The sequence below is a fragment of the Lepidochelys olivacea genome (assembly GCF_965140295.1).
Source record: "Lepidochelys olivacea isolate rLepOli2 genome assembly, chromosome: 22".
NCBI lineage: Eukaryota > Metazoa > Chordata > Testudines > Cheloniidae > Lepidochelys > Lepidochelys olivacea.
The window spans coordinates 15,636,190-15,657,537 of record NC_140432.1 but is presented as its reverse complement, the minus strand read 5'-3'; the positions used below and the strand labels follow the sequence as shown (position 1 = coordinate 15,657,537).

General features: G+C 53.6%; 1 protein-coding gene across 4 annotated transcripts in view; it reads right to left on the bottom strand.

Annotated features, from left to right (window-relative positions):
• USP2 (ubiquitin specific peptidase 2) overlaps window positions 1–21,348 on the bottom strand; it is a 59,505-nt gene that overhangs the window by 12,024 nt on the left and 26,133 nt on the right. For all 4 annotated transcript variants that reach the window (XM_084611743.1, XM_084611742.1, XM_084611744.1 and 1 more), the window contains 2 exons: window positions 15,082–15,132; window positions 8,169–8,292 (listed from right to left, as the gene is read on the bottom strand). In XM_084611743.1, coding sequence (XP_084467869.1) covers window positions 8,169–8,292; window positions 15,082–15,132 — 175 coding nt within the window. The remainder of the gene's footprint in view (window positions 1–8,168; window positions 8,293–15,081; window positions 15,133–21,348) is intronic.

The window sequence follows — 21,348 nt, the reverse complement described above, 5'->3', positions numbered from 1 at the left end:
TCTCAGGGCTTGCAGCATTCACAAAGCACACCCATTCACACCTCTGTTGGACTTAGTGATGTCTATTGTATGAACGCCAGAGCATCCCCACTGACAGCAATCCCTCTTCTCCATTGGTCTCAGGACTACATGCCCCTGGCATGCCTGTTCTCAGCTCCCTTACCTCCCAGTGCTCTTTGCTTGTAATATGGACCAAGTATACTCTGTCTCCGCTCCCCTCTGTCTCAGCATTGTGGACCAGACCCACAAGGGGGTATAGATGTGGCAATCTCACCATTGCCCTGGCTTCCAGATGCCTAGAAAATCATTGGAACAACAATGGGATTCCCAATGCCTGAGTTAGGGGCTTGGACTCTGTCTTGGAGGAAGGGGCAGAGACAGGTACCAAAGAATGGGATACATAAAAACAAGAATGACAGTCACAGAACTGCCGAAGCTAGCCACTGGGACATGCCAAGAAGAGGGGCGGTGCTAAGCCCTGACCCTTTTAGGCAGCTTGGGACCGAGATATATTTGTGATCTGCAGCCAGGAACCCCTCCTGGAGTAAGCTGACTTAGGTGCATGAACCATTTTGTGTCAGATTGATATGTACCTGCCGAAGATCATACAAAACAGATTTGAGCAGAGGGGGAAGGAGGCACAGGCCTTCTGTGTAATTTTAGTGCGATGGTTAGGGTCCTCACAAGGGCTGTGGGGGACCCTGCTGCAAATCGCCCTTGTGCCTGTACTAAGAAGAGATTTGGAGAGGTGGCAAATGCAGCCCTGGTAGGTGTTCCCAGACCTTTGGAGTTCTGTGATTGGGGGTGGGGTGGGGTGGGGTGGGGTGGGGATGCCTCTCTCTTGCCTGTGGAAGCTGTTCCACTTTAATTAAATGGTATTTGGGCCTCAGGCTGACCCAGTTCCCTCTGTAGGCTGATGGCTAGACTGTGCGCCTTGGGTGGGCGAGATGTGAGTTCAAACCTCCCTGGGTAGCGTTGCGGGTGCCTCCTTTCTTGCCTTTCAAAGCTGTTCCACTTGAATTAAATGGTATTTGGGCCTCTCCTTACTGCAACACCCTCTGTAGGCTGATGGTCACATTGGGTGCCTGGGGTGTGTGAGATGTGGGCTTGAATCTCCCCTGGTGCGTGTCCCTGGACCTTTCTCTATTAGCGAGAGGGGTTGCCTGCCTCCTTCTTCTTGCCTGTTGAAGCTGTTCCACTTTAGTTAAATGGGCTCTGGCCCGGCCTCATAGCTACCCTCACTCTCTAGTCCAGTGGTTAGGATACTCGCCTGGGTTGTGGGAGATCCTGGTTCAAATCCCCCAGCTGCCTGTTCAGCAGGGATTTGCACAGGGATTTCCTGCCTCCTAGGCGACCGTCCTTTGGGTGGGCCATCCTTGTCCGAAGCCCCTCTCTTTCTCAAGAGGCCGTTGTCTTCTTGGGACGGAGAGGGGATTCGGACAGGGATCGCTCGCCAGCGACTCTCCCCAGGAGGTGGCGGCCCCCAGTTCACACCCCTCAAAAGAGCAGGGGAGTGCCCTGGGGTCTGCCACAACCTGGGCGTGTATCCTGATCAGGGTGGACAAGAGTGAGAGGGGGGTTTTACTGTAGCGCAGCATTGCCTCTTTAATTAAAAAAGCAAGAGGCCCTGTGCCGGGCCTCTTGCTCAGCTAGGAGGGGCCTCCTCTCACCCGCCAGAGGCCCTCCTATCCCACCGAGCGGGGATGCGAACCAGGGTCACCTGCAATCCAAGCAAGCGCCCTAACCCCCATACCATAGAGGGACTTGAAAGCTTAGCTCGCCCCAGTTAATATATAGTTAAAGTGGAAGGCTGGAGCGGTAAGAAATTGAGACTCCCCATGCCGTCTCAAGCGACACCCAGGGGAGTTGAACCAGGGTCACCCGCAATCCAATCGAGTGCCCTAACCCCCATACCATAGAGGGCTTGGAGACTTTTCTTTGCCCCGGTTAATATATAGTTAAAGTGGAAGGCTGGAGCGGTAAGAAATTGAGCTCCCCATGCCGTCTCAAGCGACACCCAGGGGAGTTGAACCAGGGTCACCCACAATCCAAGCAAGTGCCCTAACCCCCATACCATAGAGGGACTTAAAAGCTTAGCTCGCCCCGGTTAATATATAGTTAAAGTGGAAGGCTGGAGCGGTAAGAAATTGAGGCTCCCATCTCAAGCAACGCCAAGGGGAGTTGAACCGGGAGCACACACACAGCAGGTGAGCACCTTAACCCCTGTACCATAGAGGGCTTGGAGAGCTGCCTTTGCCCCGGTTAATATATAGTGAAAGTGGAACACTGGCGGGGCAAGAGATTAAGCTCCCAAGCCTTGATCTCAACAAACAGAGAGGGGGCTTGAACCAGCGGCTTACTGCTTCCAGGGCACGCAGCACGACCCCAGGACTATTCAGGGAGTCACAGGGAGCTGCTTTCCCAATTCTCATGTAATATGCACTGAAAGCGGCCAACCTGCAACAGAAAAGCCTGAGGGAGAGCCCACATCCCACTACTTCCTAGGCAGACACTTAGGCCATTTGGTTGAGAGGCAAGTGCTCAACTCCCTTCTCTTTAAGAAGAAGAAGAAGAAGCAAAAGGGGGATGGGAACCACCAACCTCCCACATGCAAGTCACAGAGTCCAACCACTGGACCACCCAACTCTGGTGGCTCTGCTTTTGCCCCAGTGAATAATGTAACCGAATGTAGCCCTCCTGCAACAGAAAAGACCGAGAGAGCCCCCACAGGGGAAAACCTCCGAGCCTAGCACTTAGGCGATTCGCCTGAGAGGGAGTTCAGATCCCTTCTCAGCAAGAAGAAAGGGGCTTTGAACCCACAGCCTCCCACTTGCTAGGCACGCACCACACCCATCAGACTACAGTGGGCTGCTAGGTGAGCTGCTGGCCCCATGAATATGTCATGTAAGTGGAACAGCTTCAGCAGGAAAAAAAAGAGATAGGGGCCCAAGCGCCCCAGGGGGATCCCTCTTAGTCCAGAAGCTGGATACTTGCTTGAGAACAGGGAGATGGCTGTTTGTTTAAGTCCTTCCTCAGCAAGCTGGGGGAGGAGTTGAACCAGCATCACCCACACACTGGGTAAGCACCCAAACCACTGGACTACAGAGGGATTCATGTTGCAAGGCTGGCCCGTTACCACTTCATGGAAGTGGCACAGGCCCGACAAGCTACAACGAGGAAGTCTCCTCAGGCGGTTCTTTACTTCAGTATTGGGGCTCACGCTTGAGAGACTGCAGAGCCCTCTTCAACTCCCCGGCGCCCATCAGGCGGGGAGAAGGAAATCGACCCAGCGTCTTCCCCTCCCAGGTACCGCCCTCTGCTTGCCAGCCACGGCCAGGAACCCCTCAGGGGACTTAGCGTGAGCTGGTTAGGGACCATTTAGCGTGAGCTGGTTAGGGACCGGCCGAACGCCCCACAAAACAGCCCAGGAGACAGAGGCGGAGGCCCCCTTGTGTAACTTTTAACCTAGTGGTTTGGGGCCTCGCCTGTGAGGGAGGCTGGTGGGGGGGGGAGCGTGCTTCAGGTTCAGCTGGGAAAAGAGACGGTTAAGGTTGGCTCTGACAGAGGGCTAGCCAGTCATGACTGGGGTGGGGAGCGGGAATCGGGACGTGTTATTTACCCCTTCACGCAACGCAAGAACAGGGGTCACCCGCTGAAATAAGCAGGCAGCAGCTTTAACCCAAACCAAAGGCAGTACTTGGCCCCGCAACGCACGCTCAGCCTGTGGAAGTGGTTGCCGGTGGAGGTGGGGTGGGCCAAAACTGTAAGTGGGTTCGAATAGAAAGACTGAGAAAGTTTGTGGCGAATGGGTCCATCCGTGGCTATTAGCCAAGACGGTCAGGGACGCAGCCCCGTGGTCCGGGCGTCCTTCGCCCGCTGACGGCCAGCTGCTGGGAGGGGGGGGGCCCGACGGGACGGATCGCTTGAGAGTTGCCTTCTTCTGTTCACTGCCTTTGATGCAGCCGGCATTGGCCGCTGTTGGAAGGCAGGACAGTGGGCTAGCTGGGCCATGGGTCTGTTGCATTATGGCCATTCACCTTCTTAACTCTCCCCGCTGCCTGACGAGCACAAGGGATTTGCAAAGGGCTCACCTACCACCCGGGTGAGTGCCCTAATCACTGGGTCCTGGGCTACAGCGACGGGAGCACCCTCACTTGAAGCTGTTACACTTTAATTGAAGGGCCCTGAGCCCAGTTAAAGGCTGCGGCTCCCTCTCTGATTCCGTGGTTAGACTTCAGAGAGGGGGTAGGAGGCTGGCTCGTTCAAATCCCCCTTCATCCTGCTGGGAAGGTTGTGGGGAGGTTTGACGAGCGCTGCCCTATGGGCTGTCTGTGTTCTGTGGTTCCGTAAATCTAGTGATGGGGGTCTCGTGATCCCTTCCTCTTTCCCGTGAAACTGTTCAACTTTAATGAAATATTATTTGGGCCAGCCAATTCAGCAGCTTCCTGTGTAGTCCAGGGGTTACGCTACTGGTCTGGCTTGTGGGCGCTGTGGGTTCAAATCCTCCCTTTGTCTGTTGTGAAAACTGATGAGATGGCTGGTGGTCCTGGATTGAATCTGTGGCGTCCCTTGCTTTTTGGCCCGAAGAAGGTGTTCCACGTTAATTAACTATTGTTCAGGCAAAGCGCCCGGCACCGCTCCTTCCGTGGTCCAGTGGTTGGGCTCCATGTGGGTGCTGTGGGTTCAATTCCCCAGATCTGCTGATGCTGAAAAGAGCTTGAAATGAGCGTTTAACACAGGCCTGGTTGGTCTTTGGGTACTGCCGGAGGGGGGCTGCTTCTCTCTTGCCTGTGGAAGCTGTTCCACTTTAATTAAATGGTATTTGGGCCTCAGGCTGACCCAGTTCCCTCTGTAGGCTGATGGTTAGACTGTGCGCTTTGGGTGGGGAAGATGTGAGTTCAAATCCCCCTTGGTGTGTGTGTGGGTGGCTGTCTTTCTGGGGGTGCCTCCTTTCTTGCCTTTCAAAGCTGTTCCACTTGAATTAAATGGAATTTGGGCCTCTCTTTACCACAACTCCCTTGGTAGGCTGATGGTCACAGTGTGCGCCTGGGGTGCGTGAGATGTGGGTTCAAATCTCCCCTGGATCTTTCTCTATTAGTGAGGGGGTTGCCCGCCTCCTTCTTGCCTGTTGAAGCTGTTCCACTTTAGTTAAATGGGCTCTGGCCCGGCCTCACGGCTACCCTCACTCTCTAGTCCAGTGGTTAGGATACTCGCCTGGGTTGTGGGAGATCCTGGTTCAAATCCCCCAGCTGCCCGTTCAGCAGGGATTTGCACAGGGATTTCCTGCCTCCTAGGCGACCGTCCTTTGGGTGGGCCATCCTTGTCCGAAGCCCCTCTCTTTCTCAAGAGGCCGTTGTCTTCTTGGGACGGAGAGGGGATTCGGACAGGGATCGCTTGCCAGCGACTCTCCCCAGGAGGTGGCGGCCCCCAGTTCACACCCCTCAAAAGAGCAGGGGAGTGCCCTGGGGTCTGCCACAACCTGGGCGTGTATCCTGATCAGGGTGGACAAGAGTGAGAGGGGGGTTTTACTGTAGCGCAGCATTGCCTCTTTAATTAAAAAAGCAAGAGGCCCTGTGCCGGGCCTCTTGCTCAGCTAGGAGGGGCCTCCTCTCACCTGCCAGAGGCCCTCCTATCCCGCCGAGCGGGGATGCGAACCAGGGTCACCCGCAATCCAAGCGAGCACCCTAACCCCCATACCATAGAGGGACTTGAGAGCTTAGCTCGCCCCGGTTAATATATAGTTAAAGTGGAAGGCTGGAGCGGTAAGAAATTGAGGCTCCCCCTGCCGTCTCAATCGACGCCCAGGGGAGTTGAACCAGGGTCACCCGCAATCCAAGCAAGCAAGCACCCTAACCCCCATACCATAGAGGGCTTGGAGACTTTTCTTTGCCCCGGTTAATATATAGTTAAAGTGGAAGGCTGGAGCGGTAAGAAATTGAGGCTCTCCAGGCCGTCTCAAGCAACACCCAGGGGAGTTGAACCAGGGTCACCCGCAATCCAAGCGAGTGCCCTAACCCCCGTACTATAGAGGGACTGAAAAGCTTAGCTCGCCCCGGTTAATATATAGTTAAAGTGGAAGGCTGGAGCGGTAAGAAATTGAGGCTCCCATCTCAAGCAACGCCGAGGGGAGTTGAACCGGGAGCACACACATGCCAGGTGAACACCTTAACCCCCATACCACGGAGGGCTTGGAGTGCTGCCTTTGCCCCGGTTAATATATAGTGAAAGTGGAACACTCGCGGGGGCAAGAGATTAAGTTCCCAAGACTTGATCTCAACAAACAGAAAGGGGACTTGAACCAGCGGCTCACTGCTTCTGGGGCATAGAGCCCGACCACAGGACTACCCAGGGAGCTGTTTTCCCAATTCTCATGTAATATGTACTGAAAGCGGCCCCCCTGCAACAGGAAAGCCTGAGGGAGCCCCCATTTGCCACTACCTTTTCATCAGGCACTTTGGCCTTTCAACTGAGATTTATGTCATGTAAGGTTTTGCAGCGGAGGCAGCCTGTGTCGCATTGGTATCTTCACTGTAATGTGGTACAAAGAAGGAGCTCTGGAGATCGTGGGCTATGGGTTGCTTGCTAAGAAGAACAAAACAAGTGAGAAACTGCTCCCATCAGTGGCCTCCTTCAGGCAGCACTTGAAAAGTGCAAATTATCAGCTCACATGGAATCATGCAACAAGTTCGGTATCTTCAAGTCCCCCCTGTTACCCTCGGACGGGTGACAGACAGCACGGGTCGTCTCGTCCCTGCCATTGTGGTGCTGCTGCCTGCTCCGGAAGCCGCCCTGCCCTTTGCGCAGCGGGGCGGTGAGAATGCCCGTGCGACGAGGAGATGCGACTGCCGCAGGGAAGATTTGCTGTGCTCCCATGCACGCAGCTGTGACAGGGACGAGTGCAGCAGCACAGTATCGAACTCAGCAGAGACCCTCGGGGCGAGCAGAAATGTTTCAACTGTCTGCATACTACTGAGACTATGTTTGTGAGTAAATATAGCTCGAAGGGGTGCTGCATTTGACCTTCAATAGCCCCTCGTTAGATGTAGAGGTTACACTGAGAGCACATGGCTATACTAACCCTTGCATCTGATGAAGTGAGCTGTAGCTCACGAAAGCTCATGCTCAAATAAATTGGTTAGTCTCTAAGGTGCCACAAGTCCTCCTTTTCTTTTGGCTATACTTTGTTATTCACAGGATATATTCATACAAGACATTCCACAGCCCTTCTGCAAAGTGTCCTTACTGTTTCTAAGGCGTTCACATGGATTGTCATTGTATTCAGTGACAGTAAGAAGATAACAATAGTTGCATCTGTGTGCTTTAGACATATGTCTCCGGTTGAGCAGACAACATCAAAATATATGTTTTATATTTAGGGGGTTGAGGTGTTGTTATCTGTGTAGCTTATAAAAATAGCAGACAGAAAAACATTTCCCCAATCAGTCCATTCTATAAATAATGACAAATATTTTGATGTATTACACGGTACAAACAAACTCATGCTGTGCTGTGACTACAGACTTTTGCTTTAACCGCAGGCAAACAAGCACAGGGAAATGCATACAATATATCACCTGGGGCTATATATGTCCCAGACTTTCCAAAACAGTGCTATTTTGACCGCATAGAAGTTTTCTGACAATTTTGGGCAAAATTAGACTGTTTCTTCGCGTTATGGTTGTTTTGGTGATTTTTCCGTATTGGATGCCTTGGAACCTTTAAACATCACGTGATACAGAAAAACGACACCACTTCCAGCATCTGCAAGCATCCTGCTGATGACCACCAGCTATGTGACTCACATGTGGTAGGAACAATTTTCTTCTTGTTGATGGGTTTATCCCTTAGTGCCCCAAATGGGTCCGGGCAGGTAGACTAGTGATGGTGTGGCAAAGGGGTCACCGAGGGCAAAGGCTGGCAGGGGATGTGAGAAGAAAAAAGCCAGCATGACTCTCGCATCCGAGGGAGAGTTTTGCAGGAAAATCTTCTTGTGCCCATGTGACACAGAGCCAGAGGACCAAGAGGCCGGGAGCCCCGTTCAGACAGGGTCACTCGCCAGAGGGGAGCAAGCTGTAGGCACCGGCTCAGCCCCCAGTCTGCCAAAGGGACGGGCCAGGTGGAGCACTGGTATCTCCCAGCCCTGGCTGTGGGCAGCTGGCTCCCCTTACCTGCCATCAGCGCGGTGTGCATACGGCTGTTGCTGTTGAGGTCCCGCACGTACTGGTTCTGCAAGCAGTAGTCCCGGAGCTCCTTCGTGTTGCTCAGACACTGCAGGATCGAGTTCATGAAACACTGCAGGGGAGGCAGAAGAGAAACTATGGCAACAGGAGACAGGACAATCCCAGCTGTGGGGGAGATCCCTGGAAAAGGGACACCAGTACCAGGGGGCTGGGAAAGCCCACCTCAACCTGGTGTTGCAGGCCACATCACTGGAGGGCACTGGAGAGATGGATCATCTCATCTGATCTATGTCTCTAGAGCAGGGGCTTTTAGCCTTCTTCAGATGGGGGAGACTGCTCATTAGAACAGAAATGTCTGGGGATCCCCCCTCTTTGATCTTGTAACTTCGCTGGACCTGTCTGCAGCCCCCAGGCTGAGAACCCAGGCAGTCTGTGCCATGCAAACCGGGGAGATGTGAGGGAGTTTGTTGGAGGGAGAAAGAATAAAATCAGCATGGTCTAGAAAGGCCACGTGGCTAATACCGACACTACTTCTGGCTCCTCCCGCTCACCTGCATCCAGACAAAGAACACAACCAAGGATGCTTCTACTTAGGTCCTGGTGTGGATTTGCAGGGACTGTGGCCTGCATTTCCCAGTCATAGAAAGCCAGGGGGGCGGAGACCATCCTGTGTGAGAGGTGTCCCTTGGTAAAATCTCTCAGGAAGCAGGTGGGAGAGCTACTGGAGGAGGTGGCTAGGCTGAGGCCCATCCATGAAACAGGAAGAATTCATTGAAAACATGCACAGGGAGACCCCCAAGGCAGAGGAAGCAATCCAGCTGCAGAGGACTACAATAGTGCCACTGGGGGGGAGGAAATGGCTCTTGAACAGAGTGGGAGGCCGGCTGCTGGCTAGTTCTGGCAGTGCTCCACCCCTGCTCCCAACCCACTGTCCATAGAGAGCAAAAACCAGTATGCTGCCCTGGTAACGAGGGTTGAGGAATCTCCCCCAAAGGTGGAGGAGGAGAAGCCATGACTCTGAGCAGATCGGCAGTGAGCACAGGGGCTCTGGCAGTGAGGGTGAAGGAGTTGGGGGTGCAGGCGGTGTTCTCGTCAATCCTTCCAGTCAAGGGTAGGGGCCCGGGCAGAGACAGGCATGTCCTGGAGGTGAACACACAGCTGCACAGTCATCGTGCTGCCAGGAAGGCTTCCGCTTCCTCAGCAGTGGGATGCTGGTCCTATTGGGAATCCAGGACGTGGGCGGGCAGAGCTCGTCCACTACAAAAGGATCCCCCCACAGCCTAAGGGGGAGATCCACAGGGCCTGGAGAACCAACTAATTACGGGGGACAACTAATGAAAAAAAAACGGGGACGGGAGTGCGGTCAAAGGGTCAAACGAAGGGAACCGGACGGGGACACCGAGCAGAGAACCCCGGACAGCGCCCACCGCTCCGCAAAGGCGTCAAGGGAGTCGGTGGACGCCGCCCAGAGGAACTCCGCTCGGAGGCGTGAACGGACAGAGGAGCAGAAATAGGCCCCGCAGTCGCAGGAGACTCCATCGGCAGTGGGATGCTGGTAGCCGGGAAGCCACCCGGCTCCGGTTTAGAAGGGGTTAAAAGCCAGCCCTTAGGGATGGCTGAGACTCAATCAGAAAAGGCTGTGAGGCAGCCAATCAGGGCCAGGCTGGGCCCTATAAAAGAGCTGCAGGGCGAGGGGGCAGTCAGTCTCTCTCTAACTTTAGAAAGAGGTGGACCTGGCTGGAAGAGCAAAAAGTACCTTGGACAGAGCAGTGCTGGGTCTTGCAGGCCTGGTGCCCTCCCAGGCTAAGGCCGGACAGGAAGGTACTGGGACTGCAGGGAAAGGCAGCAGATCCAACACCCTTGCCAATGATGAGTGGCCATCACAGACTGCACTTTGCCCCTGGTGAGAGGGGGCTAGATGAGGACTGGCAGTGGACACTGAGACAAGGTGGGTATAGGGGATTGGGGTTCCCCTGGGAAGGGAGACCCAGAGAGTGGGGGCACTGCTGTGGGCAGCACCCCAAGGGACAGGGGCTGAAGGCAGGAGGGACACTGGCCAGCAGGAGGTGCTCCAGGGTTGAAAGAGCTAATTCCCAGGGTAACCAGCAGTAGGCACTGTACTGGTGAGTGCTTGACCTGTTACAATGCTGGTCTGAGAGAGACTGCTGAGTAGAGATGGGGCCCAGTATCTTTGGATACAGACCGGCTAACCTAGTGAGGTGGGCTTTAAACTAGGCTTGGGGGGGGGCAGGAGACAAAAGCCTACAGGCAAGTCCAAAACCTAGAGACCAGGGTGAAGGGTCAGAATTTGGGCAGAACATGGGCAATCACAGCAGGGACAAAGGACAAGAGGGGAAATATAATGAACCTCTTAGCAGTCTCTATGATAAAGAAAGATTTATGGTGATTAAACAGGAAGAACTAGAAATAATGAATTATCACAATTATGACCAAATAGGCATCATGAACTAGGGTGGAAAAATTCATGAGTGGAATATTGGTAGAGAAGGGTACAGCTTCTTAAGGAAGGACCGGTAGGGAAAAAAGGAGGTGGTGTTGCCTTGTATATCAAAGATAGAAGTGGGAGGCAGACTTGGGTAAGGACAAAAAGGGTAAAAACCAAGGGTGATGTCATGGCAGGAGTCTATTCTTGACCACCTAACCAGAAAGAATAGGTGCATGAGGCCTTGTTAAAAGAAACTAACAATCATCCAAAGCACAGGAGTTGGTGGTGATGGGGGACTTCAACTACCCAGACGCCTGCTGGGGAAAATGAAACAGCAGGGCACAGATTATGCAACAAGTTCTTGGAATGCATTGGCGTTAATGTTTTATTGCAGAAAGCTGGCTCCTCCCTATTAGACAAAATCAAAAGTGGAAGGCAACTTGGGTGAAAGTGATCATGAAATGATAAGAGTTCATGATTCTAAGGCAGGGGTGGGCAAACTTTTTGGCCCAAGGGCCACATCTGGGTGGGGAAATTGCTTGCAGGGCCATGAATGTAGGGCTGGGGTTGGGGTGTGGGAGGGTGTGCAGGAAGGGGCTCAGGGCAAGCGATTGGGGCAGAGGAGGGGTGCAGGGTGTACAAAGAGACTCAGGGAAGGGGGTGGGGTGCAGGAGGGGGCTCAAGGCAGTGGTGCAGGGAAGGGTGTGGGATGGGGCTCAGGGCAGGGGTGTGTAGGGGCTCAGGGCAGGGGGTAGGGGTGCAGGAGGGCTTCAGGTTCTGGCTCAGCACTGCTTACCTGGAGCAGCTCTGGGAACACAGCAAGGCTAAGGCAGGGTCCCTGCCTGCCCTGGTCCCGACCCCATGCCACTCCGGGAAGCAGCTGGCCCCAGGTCCCTGTGGCCCCTGGGGAAGGGGGGGCAGGGCAGAGGGCTGAGCTCACTGCCCTTGCCTGTGGGTACCTCCCCTGAAGCTCCCATTGGCCGCAGTTTCCCATTCCTGGCCAATGGGAGCTTCCAGGGAGGTACCCACAGGCAAGGGCAGTGCACAGAGCTCTCTTCTCTCTCTCCCCCTGACCCCGGGATGTGGTGCCGACTGCTTCTGGGAGCAGCGCAGGGTCTGCAGTGCCATGGGGTGGCCATCCCATGAGCTGGATCCAAAGCCCTGAGGGGCCGGATCCGATCCACAGGCCATAGTTTGCCTACCCCTGTCTTAAGGAATGGTAGGAGGGAAAAAACAGCAGAATAAAGACAATTGACTTCAAGAAGGTAGACTTTAGCAAACTTGAAGAATTGGTAGGTAAGATCCCATGGGAAGCAAGTCTAAGGGGAGAGTTTAGCAGAGTTGGCAGTTTTTTAAAGACCTATTAACAAAACATTTTACAAATTGATTAAAACAGTAATTTTAGACTGCCTAAGATTTCCAAAGGGGTCTGCACCTCAACTCAAAAATTTTAGGGGTCTGCAATTGAAAAAAGGTTGAAACCTCTTGCTTGTAAAGCAGTGGGAAGAGCAAGGAAAGGGTAGGCCCATTACTCGGTGAGGAGGGAAAAGCAATAACAGTAAACGCAGCAGTGGCTGAAGTGTTAAATGCCCTTTTTGTTTCAGTTTTCATCACAACAGTGAGCAGAGATTGGCCAACTAACATAGTGAACATCAGTGTACATGGAGTAGGCTCTGACCCTAAAATAGGGTAAGACTCTAGTTAGGAATTACTTAAACAAGTTAGACTGGTTTTTTGCAGGTAGGCAGTCCTAATGAAATACATTCTAGAATACTTAAGGAACTGGCTGAAGGGATCTCTGAGCAATTAGCAATTATCTTTGAGATCTCATGGAGGACAGGAGACATGCCAGAAGACTGGAAAAACAAATGTAGTACCTATCTAAAAAATGGGGGGAGGACAACTCAGGGAATTATAGACCACTTGTCTTAAATTTAGTACTTATAAAGATGATGGAGCAAATCAATCAATGTGTACATATCTAGAAAAGGTAATGGCCAACATAGATTTGTCAAGAACAAATGTCAAACCAACTACTATCCTTCTTTGACAGGGTAACAAGCCTTGTGGATGCGGGGAAACAGGAGGTGTGATAAAACTTGACTTCAGTAAGGCTTTCGATACAGTCTCACATGAGCTTCTCCCAAGCAAACTAGGGAAATATAGCCCAGATGAACCTGCTAGAAGGTTGGTGCACAACACATGAGGAGACAAGTTAGCAATGGTTCACAGTCAAGCTAGAAGGGTATACTGAGCAGGGTCCTGCAGGGGATCAGTGCAGGGTCCAGTTCTAGTAAAGATCTTCATAAATGATTTGGAAAATGGCATAGAGTACACTTATAAAGTTCCCAGTTGATACCAAGCTCGGAGGAGCTGCAAGCCCTTTGGAGGACAGGATTCAAATTCAAAATGATCTGGAGAAATGGTCTGAAATAGAATGAAATTCAATAAGGACAAATGCAAAATACTCCACTTAGGAAGGAATACTCAATTGCACAAATACAAATGACCTCCTGGGAAGGAGTATTGCAGAAAAGGGATTATTGTGGATCACAAACTAAATATGAGCAAACAGTGTAACACTGTTGCAAAAACAAGCAAACCTCATTCTGGGATGTATTAGTAGGAGAGTTAGAAGCAAGACATGGGGAAATCTTCTGCTCTACTCAGCACTGTTAAGGCCTCAACTGGAGTATTGTGTCCATAGATTCATAGATATTTAGGTCAGAAGGGACCATTATGATCATCTAGTCTGACGACCTGCACAATCCAGGTCTAGGTACCATATTTCAGGAAAGATGCAGACAAATTGCTCTCCTCTGGACTTCCTCCAACAAAAATGCTTAAATGTCCAGAAAAGTTGACTTAACAGAAAAGATGGGGGGGGGGGGGGGAGGGATTGAGTTCTTCTTAAAGAGAAGACTGAGGGGAGAGAGAAGTATATAAGACTCTTATAAAGAGGAGGGTGACTTCTTGTCCTGTCTTTAGTGGGTACAGAGAAGAAGCAATGGGCTCAAATTGCAGCAAGGGAGATTTAGGTTAGACATTAGGAAAAGCATTCTGACAGGGTAGTTAAGACTGGAACAAATTACCTAGGGAGGTTGTGGAATCTCCATCATTGGAGGCTTTGAAGAGCAGGTTAGACATACACCTGTAAGGGATGATAATACTGAGTCCTGCCTCAGCACAGGGGAATGTGCTGATACCTATCAAGGTCCCTTCCAGTTCTACATGTCTAAGATTTCTATTCTCGTGGCATCTCAGCACCATGCAGCAGCTGGCTCCAAGCCACACTGAGGCAGCAGGGGCAGAAAGCTGCTCCCATCTGATAGTGGCTGGGTGCTCTGGGATTGGTGGGGCAAGTTCCATGTGAATAGGTGTCCACATGCCAACACCTTCCTGCACCTGTGGGCAGCCTCAGCAGAGGGCCCTGCTGCCCTGGTACTGCAGAGCATCAGATGGACAAGTGACAGATACCTGGCCCGACTCCGGAGTGGGATATGGGAAGTGAGGGTACTCCTCTGTACATGGTGAGTGCTGAGCAAGCTCTCTCTGTAAGAAAAATATGACCGAATGCTGGGGATGGGGCAGGGCCCTTTTACCACCTCTAAAGCCAATTAAACAGGGCTGAGAGCCAGGCACACCCAGCACCGCAGCTGGGCAATCAGCATGGGGTGGCTTTACTACAGGCCCCAGATCAAATTAATGATGCAGCGCCTAGCACCCGCTGATGAGCCACAGGGGAAGGAAGTTTCCAAACAGGCCCTTTTCCCTGGGGTTAATGCCTCCCCAGCAGTGAGAAGGCAAAGCACTGAAAGCAGGCACGGGGTGCTCAGCCCCTTGGGATGGGTGCAGGGCATCCTGGGGCTGTCAGTCCATTGGGGTGGGTGCTAGGGATCTCTGCCCCTGTGGGCAGGTACTGGGTATTCCCAGACTCTCAGCTTGTGGGTGGGGGACTGTCTGCTGTCACTCTGGGTTCCTCTTTCTGTGGTGTGGAAGTGAGGGGCAGGCTCAGCACTGGGGGATCCGCTCAGTGAGGCCGCTGCCGGAAGTGGTTACAGAAGAGCTGTGTGGTGGGTGGAGCAGGCTGGGGGACCGCTGGCAGAACCAGGAAGGGAGTTCCTAGCATTAGCACAGTCTTTCCTGAGCAGAAACTGAGAAGGCCCTCTGTGGATTGGGTGCATGAGTCCGGGTGGTGGGGTGGGGCTGGGTGCCAGCCCCTTGGGTAATACAGGTCAGGGAAGGGCAGCAGCAGCTTGGCGTGGGTGGGTGATGGTGACTGGGTGCAGGAGCCTGACAAACCAGTCCAGCATTCAGGGCTCCCTAGTGGTGCAGCAGTCACATCAGGGACCATGTCTCCAGGGTGACCCCTGTGAGCATGTGGGGATGGGGCATGGTGCGAGGGGACCACTACCCTGGGGGGGAGCCCAGCAGAGATGCAGGGAAGGGACTCACCGTGTTTCCAAGGTTACGGAGGCCAGTCAGACCCTGCACTGTCTTGGAGATCTGAAAAGAGAGAGCACCGGGGGCAGATCAATGACAGGGCTTGGGCAGCTCTCAGGCAGTCAGTCTAAAACCCCTGGCAGACACAGTGGGGAGCAGTGACCAGACAGCTGGGGGGCCATACCCTCTGTAACCCTTTCTGCCCATCTGAGCATCCATGTGAAGATCTAGGCTAGGAGTAAACCAACAGGAAGCCTTCTCCAGATGCTCAGACTCCTGCATATCCACAGCCTCCCCAGGCACAGGCCAGTGTCACTATGTACATATTACAGATGGGGAAACTGAGGCACCAGGCAGGGTAGACAACTGACGAAGGCCACATGGCCAGGTAGAACTGGGAAGGAAACCAGGAATCCTGACTTCTTGTTCTTTGCTCAGGGTACACCTCCCATTTAAAACAATACAATACTTCAAAGAGCACCTTTTGCTGAGTCTGGGGAGCATCCTTGGCACCCACACTTCCACCCTCGAGGTGGGACTTTAGCCCTTATGACAGCATGACTGTGATGTTGACTTGAACTGGGACCGTATAGAACATTGTTGCAACCAAGGCCCTGTAGTGGCCCCAAATCTTGTATAAAGGGAGTAAAAGGAGGTGTGTAAGACAAGGTTATGGTTTGCTGGTTATGATTATGCTATGTGAGCATGTATCATCTTTTGTATTTAAAGACATAAGTATTGGCTCTATACTGTCTGTATTTCAAACTTATGCTCTGCTTCTGGGTGACACCCCAGACAAGTTGGTGTCAGCTCTGCCTAGCCTGCTTGATGGCTCATCAAGGACCATCAGCTGTACAACTGACCCATTGAGAGGAGGCAGACACGCCTTGCAACTCAGCAAGGTGTGCAGGGACCTGCCTATGGACACAACTCTGAGGTTTTTCCAGGCCATGGGATGGACAGCTTGTCTTTGGGACAAAGACCACATGGCAAGAGACTATAAAAAGCTGCTGCAGCTCCTCCATCTGGTCTTCAATCCAGCTTCCTACCTCTGGAGGGACTTGGCTACAAACAGAACCTCTAAACAAAGGACTGATGACCCATCCCAGCTGTGGATGTTCTCCAGAGCCTTGATTTAAACCTGCAGCTTATTCCATCATTGTTATAAGCCTGAACCAAGAACTTTGCCATGACTGTATGTCATTGATTTCATTTAACCAATTCTAGCTCTTGTCTATAGCTTTTCCCTTCTATGAATAAACCTTTAGATTCTAAAGGATTGGCAACAGCGTGATTTGTGGGTAAGATCTGATTTGTATATTGACCTGGGTCTGGGGCTTGGTCCTTTAGGACGGAGAAGCTTTTTTCTCTTACTGGGTTATTGGTTTTCATAACCATCTGTCCCCATAACAAGTGGCACTGGTGGTGATACTGGGAAACTGGAGTGTCTAAGGGAATTGCTTGTGTGACTGGTTTTACCCCACTGGCTAACCACAAGTTCTCACTGTCTAGATGGTTTGGCTTGCCTTACAGGTGGAAAAACCCCAACCTTGGGCTGTAACTGCCCTGCTTTAAGCAATTTGTCCTGAATTGGCACTCAGTTGGGTCCCACCAGAACCAGCATTGTTACAATGACCTGGGCCCTGCCTCCTAGTGGTCATTGGGATCCAAGTGCCAGAACTCCCCAGGGGACCATGTGAGTAGAGGAGCCTGGCTGAGTGAGCAGTGTCTCTATCCTTCTCTTCCCCCTTCTCCCCAATGGCTGGTGAACATACAGGGTAAAAGCCTACTACTGCTACCTCCTAATGGAGTTACTCCAACTCAGAGGCCTGTGCATTTGGACCTACATTCATTCCCAGCTAACAGTATGGGTGAGTGGTTGTTACACAAACACTGAGGATGTTAACTGCCCCAATGGTCCTGCAGAGACCCCCACAGGAGAAACATTCCAGCCTGCGGTGGGATGAAAGGGGTAAGCCATGAAAGGTAGAGCATCCGCCCTCCCCTTAAAAGCCCTGCCAGTACCACAATTCACCAGCTGTAGCTGCAGCAGTCTGCATGTGCATGGGGGTGGAGAGGGGTCAGAACTGGAAGTGGGGGCTTAGTGGGGCTCAGATTAAATGGGACCTGACTCCTCTGCTCAGAGGAGCATGGCCAGGCTGAGCTCAGCTGCAGCTTCCCCTGAGCACTCAGCCTTCCCCTTTCTCCCCAGCCCTTGGGAACCAGGAGGGGAAGGGGCCTGTGAGAAGAACAGTGCTGCCCAGCAGGGCCCATCTTGCCCTGCCTCCAGCTTAGCACTGCCTGGGTGAGGGGCAGGGAAAGTAAAGTTTCCTCCCTGGAGCTCATTAATTCAGGATTCCTCAGACCCTTGCTGCAAGGGCACAGTCCAGAGATTCCTCCAGGCACAAAGCCAGCCCAGCTGCAGATGGGCCTTGGGCTCAAAGTCCCAGGCAGCCTTTCCTCTGCCATCTCCCACCCCCTTAGCACCAAGAGCTCCTGGGAGCAGAACTCTGTATGGCAGAGGCAAAGGCAATCCCCACACAGCTGATCTCTGGCCCCTGGATTTCCAATTGAGTGGATCCTTGGAGGCCAGGATGGGGGTGGCTGGAACATACTGCTGTCCAAAGAGATCCCCTTTCTAGTGAAGAAGGATGGCCCAGTGGTTAGAGACACAGGTTCTCAGCTCTGCATCAAACTCCTGGTGTGACCTTGAGCAGGTCCCGAGGGGGGCCACACTATAGCAGGGAGTTAGCCCCCCCCCCCCCACACTATAGCAGGGAGTTAGCCCCCACCACATTGCAGCAGGGAGCAAGAGTTAAAGTGGGATTCCTTGGTCCTGACCAGGCTGTTGCTGAAGGACCAGTGAGTACAGTGGCACAAAGAAGCCCAAGGGGAGGAACTTAAATAGCAACCAGCCTGTGCCATCACTGCCTTTCTTATTGGTTAACAGCTCTGTCTTCCTATGAGACCCAATAGGAAGTGCCCCTGAAAGTAACAGCAAGGGGGTGGGGGTCCCAGCCTGCTCAGCCCCTGCAGTGTAGCCAGATGAGGGGATGGGAAGCTAGGACTCCTGGGAAACTCTTGCTGCACCCTGCATACTCAAGCTGAGTCATTCCCCCGCCCCCCCCCGGACTGACCCCACACATCATGTAAAAGACAAACCCCTTGTGGCCAAGAAGCAGTGCACCTGGCACTAACAGAGGGCAGCTGTGCCCAGAGAGCCATGGGCGGGATGCCTATTGCCTGTAATGCTGAATTAGAATGTGAAACCAGCTTCCTGTCATTACTTTCACCCACCCACCCAGCCTGAACTGGGTGCCCCGTTCAGGCAGCCGGAAGAGCCCCACTCAGCATGAAACGCTCCAGCTGGGTGAGCGTCAGGCAACCAGACCTTTAGACTATCTGACTAAAGTACACTTGCTGAACTGCAACCCAGCCAACTCTGCCACTCTCCCCGCTGTCCAGAGTGACAGCGCTGTGAGCTTCCTCATGGCAGTGCCCTGACTATCAGCTAGGAAAGGGCCATGTGCGTTTGCTCCAACTGGTAGGCCTCCAGTAGCATGAGCTCCCTTTCAACAATACCCTGTCACCCCCAGTTAGAACAGCCAGAGTAGAAAGGCATCTCTTGCAGAGACAAGTGACAGACTCCAGCAGCTGGACAAGTTCAAAGTGACATGCATCCTGGCCATGTTACCAGAAAGAACAAGAGAGCAGGGGCAGGCAGAGAAACAGGCTGTGCTGGGACCAGGAGCCAAACCCATGGGAGCAGAGAACTATGGGATCAAACAGATGAAACAGACATGGCAGGGAAAGGACTTGGACAAGGCACTAGAGTCAGTTGCAGAACTGGGGATAGAACCCAGGAGTCCTGATCCCCCATACTGCACCTTAAGTGCTAGATACCACTCCTTCCTAGGGCAGAGGCTAGAATCAGGAGCCCGGACTCCCATCCCTGTGCTCTCACTGCTAGCCCGGCCTGCCCCTGCAGGCAGGAGGAGGAGAGCTGGGAGCCCATGGGTGTGAGGTGGCAGAAGGCTGGGCTATGACTCTGTAGCTCTCCAGACACCAGCACCATGAGGTACAGGAAGAGACTCTCACCCCCCACCCCCTGTGAAGCTTAATGTCAGTGACATTACCCCCCCAAGCAGTGAGAGCACTGTGCCAGCAGCTCCAAAATAGCAGTGCCTGGCATGTGTGTGGGAGGCCCCAGCAACAGCCCAAAATAACCCAGCTACAATTACACATGCTGCTTAGTGACAGCACAGGCGTCACAAGCCAAGTCCCCTTGGGGAGCGGGGCCAGGTCACCCTTGCAGGCTGCCCCTATGCAGTCCCTGCCCGCTGCCCTTCAGGCCCTGCCCTGCTCACAACCAGGGCGCCTGGGCAGGTGACGGTGGACCCAAATCTGATCTGAGCACAGCAGGATCCTCCTCAGCACAGAGGCACCTCGCCAGGGCTCTAGCAGTGCCATTGCTGCCAGCTGAGGGCCTCCAGTGATGTGAACTTCCCCACAGCAGTGCCCTGTCACTGCCAGCTAGGGGGCTGCAGTGATGTAATTCTCCCCACAGCTGTACCCTGCCAGTCCCAGACACTCCTCACCCTGGCTCCAACCCTCTTTAGACACGTTAACCATCTCTCTTTCAGGGCAACTCCTGCTCTGGCCCTGAAGCACCCAGCAAAGCCAAGAGCCCCTCGCGATTAGGCCCCAGGGATGCTGGAGAAGCAAGGAATGCCCATGTCTGGGCTCACCCTCCCTTTGTTCCTGGTGGATTGGACTGGCCGGCTGTCCCCTCTCTCCCACTGCTGAGCGTGAACTGAAGTTGGGTCAACACCCGCTAAGTAGCACAATAAATGGGGACAAGCCCCAGGGCAGGATCCACCTGGGATCTTGCCAGAGGCCTGCTGTGCGGCTACCGTGCAGGGAAGCACCAACAGGTGCTTCTTGTTACTTCAGAACTGAATGCTGATAAATTGGTGCAGCCCATCTATCTCGCGCCTGAATCAGCTGCAGGAGACAGGCCACAACATTGCCTGACACCAGTATGCAGCCTCCTGGCTGCTCTCCTCAGGTAGCCTCTGAACCCTGCGAGCTTCCTCTCAGCAGTGCCCTGACTCAGTGGGAGCTGGGCACCTGGTGAAGAACCCAGAAAGCGGTGACTGATCTGGCAGATAGTTATGGAAAAACTGACAAGTGGCCTCCTGGATTATCATACAGGAGAGAGGAGGTGAGGGGAATGAGCGAAGGGAGCGAGGCATGCATGCTGGCTGCCTCAGGTCATTGTAACGCTGCAGGAATTTGGCTGGGTCTGTGCCCTTATCAAAGGGGACTGATGCAAGTGGCAGGGACGGGGCATCTCCCATCCTACAGCCACCAGGGCCATATAATCACCTAGGTGGAATGGCGGGGCCTGGACGTGTGCTCTGGGGAGGAGCTCAGGGGGTGACAGCCCAGGGGGAGCACAGACAGAGCTCATTTAACAGCTAGGGTGTCTACGCTGCTGGAAGGGCCCCATGCCTGGCCGGGCCTCTCCCCACAGTCCGCTGAGGCCCACTTTCCCCCCATCAAGGTGCACTCCCCATAAAGCCCCTCCTGGCTCCAACTACAGACCATCCCTGGTTGCTGCCCAGGAATTTGTCTCCCTGAAATCACGTGGGCTGGCTTTGGCCAGCTGGCTCTGCCCCTCAGCACAGAGGCTGGTGAGGCAGGCCGTGGGTGCAGAGGACGAGGAGGGAATGATCAGCAGAGAAGGCTGGAAGAACAGGGCGAGGGCAGGCTCTGGTTGGGGTTGCATAGGGATGGTTCTCTCCTGCTCTTGAGCTCTCCTTTGGGGCCCTGACATATGACCAGCTTCCCCAGCCGCACGGGCTGAAGCTTGCTCCCCTAGTGCAGACTCAGGAACCAAGAGCGCCCTGGGAGGCGAGCCGAGCCAAGTGCTGCTCCCCGGCCATGGACAGGGAGCTCGCACAAGGCGAGCGGCACTCGCCCTGGCACGGGAGTAGGCAGCAGCCTCTCCCCCCGCTCCCCACAGTGCCTCCTGCTGGGGAAAGGCCAGGACCAGAGTAGCTGGGAGCTCCCCTCCACAGCCCACACTGCTGCCCATTCTGTACTGGGAGACAGACCGCAGATGGAGCTGGAGCAGCTAATGTCCGTGTGCTGTGAGAGGGCAGCTTGCAGGAGATCAGCCGTGCCCCTGGAGTCCTGACCTGTGGCCCCCTTGGGCAGAGGCCTGATACTGCTGGGGAGTGATTGTACAGCATGTGCTCCTCCCCCATGATTCGA